This window comes from Neltuma alba, unplaced genomic scaffold (assembly GCF_004799145.2).
Source record: "Neltuma alba isolate B1F8T4 unplaced genomic scaffold, ASM479914v2 tig00010174_pilon, whole genome shotgun sequence".
NCBI lineage: Eukaryota > Viridiplantae > Streptophyta > Magnoliopsida > Fabales > Fabaceae > Neltuma > Neltuma alba.
Genome location: NW_021635117.1, coordinates 306205 through 311945, shown reverse-complemented (window position 1 = coordinate 311945; position 5741 = coordinate 306205). Strand labels below are relative to the sequence as shown.

Here is a 5741-nt window from a genome sequence, read left to right as displayed (position 1 = left end):
GAGTTCATTTAATACTCTTTGTGAAAGACATATTTAAACTTGTATTACTCTTCTAAGAGTTGCTTAAGATTGTGGGAATCTTGAGGGGATTGTAACCTTATAAGGGAGTGATTGAGAGTGACTGTATTGAGGTGTCAAGAGCCCAATTTAAATCTTGGGGATTAGTGGAACTCTCAGAGGTGTTCTGAGGACTGAATGTAGGTCAAGTAGTTAACACCGAACCAGTATAAATCTGCTATGTGCTTCTTTCTTCATTTTCTCCTTCAATGATATTTTTTTAACTCAAGCTTATTTCATTTTCTTGATTGATTTTGAGTAAAATTTTTTAGGAACACCTAATTCACCCCCTCTTAGGTGTACTACTATACTAACAAATGGTAGAATTTTTTAAATACATCCAACACTCTGATCTTATTTATAATACAGTTAATACCTTAAAATTATTTTTTTTAAACTTCTAGTACCCTAATATTCTTTATAGTGCGTCCACCGTTGTAAAACATTAATAAGATTAAGATGCGAGATATAACTAAAAAATAATATTAGGTTGAACTAGGGGTGAATCAATTAAAACTAGTGAAAGTCAGTGTGAATAATTATGTTACTATTGGTTCTATTTTTACTCATTCAACTCCTAATACGATATATTTGAATGATTAATGATGATTTTGGTATTAGTAATGATTAATTTTATTTATTGAAGAATTATAAAAATAGACATTGTTAATATTATTGTACTTTATTATTGTTATAATCAAATTTTGTTATATTTCCTTATATTTTGTTATTATAATTAGAGATTATCAATATTATTATATTTTGTTATTTTTAATTAAATTATATATTTTAATATGACTTGTTTGATTTCGAGTTAATTTCAGTCTAACTCATGTTCCTTGAAAAGAATAAATGAAATAGAAATACTTTAAAAAAAAAAAAAAAACTTTATAAAAGCATCCTATTCCGAGCTGACACTCGGAAGCAAAACGAATCATGAAAGCCAGCGTTCATTCGCAGATCATTAATCATATTCGGAACCTAAAGCCTAAAACTATTGTTTTTATATTTTTAAAAAGGAAAAAGATTATTTTCAGTCAGAAACCTCTCGCTGTTTCCTCTAGGGTTGGGAAGCAGCAGTTTGTCAATCTGCTTGAATTTTAATCATCGAGGCAGAAACAACCTCTCAATTTTGTGCCTCGACCTCACAAAAATGGGTGGATCAGTGAAAGATGTGCAATCAAAGGCGGAGCTTGATAATCTCATTCGCACTGGTGCACCAGTCATCCTTCATTTCTGGGCCTCGTGGTGTGATGCTTCTAAGCATATGGACCAAGTCTTCTCCCACTTGTCTACTGATTTCCCTCATGCAAATTTCTTCAGGGTTCGATTATGTCTTTGCCCCTCAATTTTTCTTTTGAAGGTCTTTATTATTTCTATTATGTCTAATTCGTTTTTCTCCCATTTGTTTTAGGTTGAAGCTGAAGAGCAGCCGGAGATATCTGAGGCGTATTCGGTTTCTGCTGTGCCTTACTTTGTCTTCTGCAAGGTACGGTGTTTGGAGTGCCATTTTATTCGTAAATTTTGTTTGTGATCTGGTGGGTCGGCAATTTGCGGACGGTGGTCTGTGAGCCGTTGCATAAGTTTTGTTTTGTTTTGTTTTTTTTCTTTTGCTTTTTTAATTATAGAGTTCATAAAATGGAAATGGGAAAATAACTCCATTCATATGATCGTTATCCACAGTATAGTGTAAGTATCTCAGCTGGATGTTCTGAGGTACATGTCATGGGTGGCATGGGTCGGCATTGGAGCATGATCTCCCTAGGCTTAGAGTAAAAGTTGATGCAAGAGGAAGGTTTTCATGGAACATTAAAACCGAAACTGTCTATTCTTTGTGATTTAGTGAGAGGCGCTTCAGAAGATACATATTACGATATATCCACACACACACACAACTCAAACAGAAATACATGATGCTTATATGTTCAGTCCATTTCCCTTTCGGCTCTATGAGCGAAGTATACCTTAAGAGTTTAGGACAAGGAAAACGGTTCAACTTGCACTTAAGCTCTGTTTCAGGTAAACTCTGTTAAATTCGCACGTGTTTGGTTTTTAGTAACGCTCAGTTTGGCTTCTTCTTCTTCTATTATTCAGAATCTCGTATTATTTAGCACACTTTTCCGTCATTACTATGCCTCTACCATCTCATAGTTGAAGAAAAATGCTTTCCAAAAGTGTTTCATTCTGCTCTGCAGCGAACAGTACTTTAGAAGCCTTCATATCAACCCTCCATTAAAATGCAGCAAGCCTCCTTGGTCCTCACATTGCTGCTATGCACATTTTCTTGGCCCAGCCCCTGATTTCAAGATCTTTGTTCAATTTTCACTTTTAAATTGTGATCCAGTGTTTTGGTTATGTGTGGATTTCATTTTAACGTGAATATGCAATAAAAACTCTTCATTTACTTGGCGCTTTGATGTTGATATATGTACAACTAGTGTTATAGTTTGTCCTCAAAAAATACTTCTTTCTTTGTTTTATGATTCATTTTAGGTTTTATTTTCAGTTAATAAATATTGATATAGTTTCTCCATCAGCTATTGTTAATCCATATGAACTTTTACTGGTTTATAGGTTAACTTTTCTTGTCACTAGCATACTTAAACTTGGAATATGGATAAACCCTATTTACAGAGGTTAGAAAGGAGACAGAAAGAGGTCTAGGCAATAATTAGTTGATGCACTCTTATTCAGCACATTTTTAATTTCAATCTCACGAGTTTCTGATATGTATGCTTAAATTCAGATCTAATTATTTGCTAAGTGTTTAAGTTTACATGCTAAATGGATTCTGGACTTCTGACTTGTGAGTCTAAAAAATTTGACAAAAGTTTGTTTAAAAAAATTATACTCCATATAAATCGACTTGTTTCTTGTGAGAATTTTGCGGCGTTTCCATCTTTTGATTATGATCTTTGATCTTTACAGCTGACTATGAAGTAACATCCCAAACATTTAGCAGTTTATATGAATATTTTGCTTGATTAGTATGATAACCATATATTGTTATTGTCAAATATTTACATTACATTCACATATGATTTTTCTTTTCCTTAAGTTTTGTGCATTTTTACCTTGAGGCTGTAGCATGTAATGGGTGGTTTTTGCCTTTGATTGCTTTGGTTAGAAATAATGGCACCTTTTCTTAACAAGGAGAGTATGTTTATATAAAGATTCATTTGTGCATGTGTAGCATACGTGGCCTGTAGATCAAAGTGGGGTGAATGTGTAGTCACCAATTTTCCAGAGTTTCACTAGTTATGTAGTTTTTTGATGTCTTACTTTACCTGCTGTTGAGTTCTATAGGAAACCTTAGATGGCCTAGCAAAGCCATTTCCCTTTTGCCAATATGTGAATTATTCATGGCATGGTTAGTGTTGTATTTAATAGTACCATGACTTGTGAGTTTTGAGAGGAAATTTCCTGTACTTGAGTATTTTCTCTGTCCAATCATTGTGTATAAATTATAAGGATTGTTATAAAATAGATAGGTGTGCATGCTCGTTTGCTGCGCTAGACTGAGGGAACATTCTAGGACGGGTTCCATAATTCCATTAAGTTGATGTGTATACTAAACAGGGGAGACAATGTCATATTGGTTAAGTTAGATGAGTTGTGGTCTATATTTCTTAGCTTTTAGTGATCTATTATAATTATTTAATTTTTATTTTTCTTTTTTTATTAAAATAAAAGAGAAATCCACATGCATTGAGGCATTATATCAGTTTTGTTGGAATTATAATATCTTTTGAGTTGTTAAACTTCCTCTCAATTTTTGCTGATTTGCTCTTTGTATTTTAACCCTTGTTACTATGAAAGGGCACCTGTTACCTGGTTTTCCAAGTTTCAATAGTTGACAGAAATTCTTTTCCTGTCAGGATGGCAAGACCTTCGATAAATTAGAGGGCGCAGATCCGTCAAGTTTGGCCAATAAGGTTGCTAGAGTTGCAGGTTCAATTAATCCTGGAGATGCTGCTTCTCCTGCTAGCCTTGGGTTAGCTGCAGGCCCCACTGTTCTTGAAACAGTGAAAGAAATGGCAAGGGAAAATGGATCTCCAAAGGGAACAAGTAAAGTGCAACCAGGGCTTAGGGATACTTTAAAAAAGCGATTGCAGCAGCTCATTGACTCTCAACCTGTTATGCTGTTCATGAAAGGGAGCCCTGAGGAGCCCAGATGCGGATTCAGCAAAAAAGTTGTTGAAATTTTGAACAAGGAGAAGGTCGAGTTTGGAAGTTTTGACATCCTGTCGGACAATGAGGTTCGTGAGGGCTTGAAGAAATTTTCCAACTGGCCCACATATCCCCAACTATACTGCAAAGGAGAGCTTCTGGGTGGTTGTGACATAGTAATTGCTATGCATGAGAGTGGTGAATTGAAGGATGTGTTCAAAGATCATGGAATTGATACTAATACAGAGGGAAAAGTAACGGAATCAGGTAACTCGAAGGGGGGCATATCAGAATCAACTGGCTTAAGTACAATGTTAACTTCCCGACTAGAAAGCCTAATAAACTCAAGCCCTGTTATGCTGTTTATGAAAGGAAAACCTGACGAACCAAAGTGTGGTTTCAGCAGAAAGGTTGTCGAAATTCTCCAGCAGGAAAATGTCCCCTTCCAGAGTTTTGACATTCTTGCTGATGAAGAAGTCCGTCAAGGACTTAAAGTTCATTCAAACTGGTCTAGCTACCCCCAACTTTATATCAAGGGTGAACTTATTGGCGGATCAGACATCGTGTTGGAGATGCAAAAAAGTGGAGAACTCAAGAAGGTCTTACATGAAAAAGGTGTTCCAGAAGCATCGATTGAAGACCGCCTGAAAAAACTGATAGCTTCCTCACCCGTAATGCTGTTCATGAAGGGCACTCCAGATGCTCCGAGATGTGGCTTTAGCTCCAAAGTTGTTGATGCACTGCGAGCTGAGGGTGTAAGTTTTGGTTCCTTTGATATACTAACTGATGAGGAGGTGAGGCAGGGATTGAAGGTGTTCTCAAATTGGCCAACCTTTCCTCAACTGTACTACAAAGGTGAGCTGATTGGTGGCTGCGATATTGTGATGGAGCTGCGAAACAATGGTGAACTTAAGTCTTCTCTATCTGAGTAGGATTAGTGCAATAACACCAAATAACTGGGAACATTTGGTAGGAGCCATTATAGCTGCGTGTATTGAATTGAGTCTCATGACGATTTTGATCGTGGTTCCAGCATTATTGACGCTATAATGTTCTATGTTTGCATAGCACTTGTAAATGGTTGTCATATTTTAAGCATGCCAACTGTTATTGTGGATCTATCTACATGAGCAAGCTATATGCCTTCCTGGATGATCTTTTACCACAAGCTTCTTCAGAAGCGGCTTTCCTCCACCGAGTGGAGAGGAGAGGCTGCTCCAACTGTAGACTGCTGGATTGAGTTTAATTATTCAGATTTGATGAATTTTTAAAATATATATTAATCTATACCATCAAAATTTGATCCGGATGGTTCAATACTGCAATAGAGATGTAGTGAAGAGAAATAATGTTCTAATTTTTTTTTACTAGGTTTATCCCGCGCTTAAGTTCTTCTAAGTAAAGACTTTTTTCTACAAGAAAATTTATGCTTCCTTTCACTTAGAAAAAAGTTACTGAAATCTTTTATCTCTTGTACTGTTCTAGAAATGGATAAGGAAGTAATTATAAGAGCA

General features: G+C 35.8%; 1 protein-coding gene across 1 annotated transcript; it reads left to right on the top strand.

Annotated features, from left to right (window-relative positions):
• Positions 1–1055: 1055 nt before the first annotated feature.
• LOC114754671 (monothiol glutaredoxin-S17) lies at positions 1056–5500 on the top strand. The gene is made up of 3 exons (XM_028943468.1): positions 1056–1381; positions 1472–1546; positions 3936–5500. Exons 1-3 carry the CDS (start codon positions 1211–1213, stop codon positions 5157–5159), a joined length of 1470 nt encoding a protein of 489 aa, XP_028799301.1. The 5' UTR covers positions 1056–1210; the 3' UTR covers positions 5160–5500.
• Positions 5501–5741: the final 241 nt, after the last annotated feature.

What these genes read in the sequence shown, in the direction of transcription:
- LOC114754671 (XM_028943468.1), top strand. Translation starts at nt 1,211, where the DNA reads ATGGGTGGATCAGTGAAAGATGTGCAATCAAAGGCGGAGCTTGATAAT. An exon ending in CTCATGCAAATTTCTTCAGG is followed by an intron (nt 1,382 to 1,471) that starts GTTCGATTATGT and finishes CATTTGTTTTAG; the next exon opens with GTTGAAGCTGAAGAGCAGCC. An exon ending in CTTACTTTGTCTTCTGCAAG is followed by an intron (nt 1,547 to 3,935) that starts GTACGGTGTTTG and finishes TTTTCCTGTCAG; the next exon opens with GATGGCAAGACCTTCGATAA.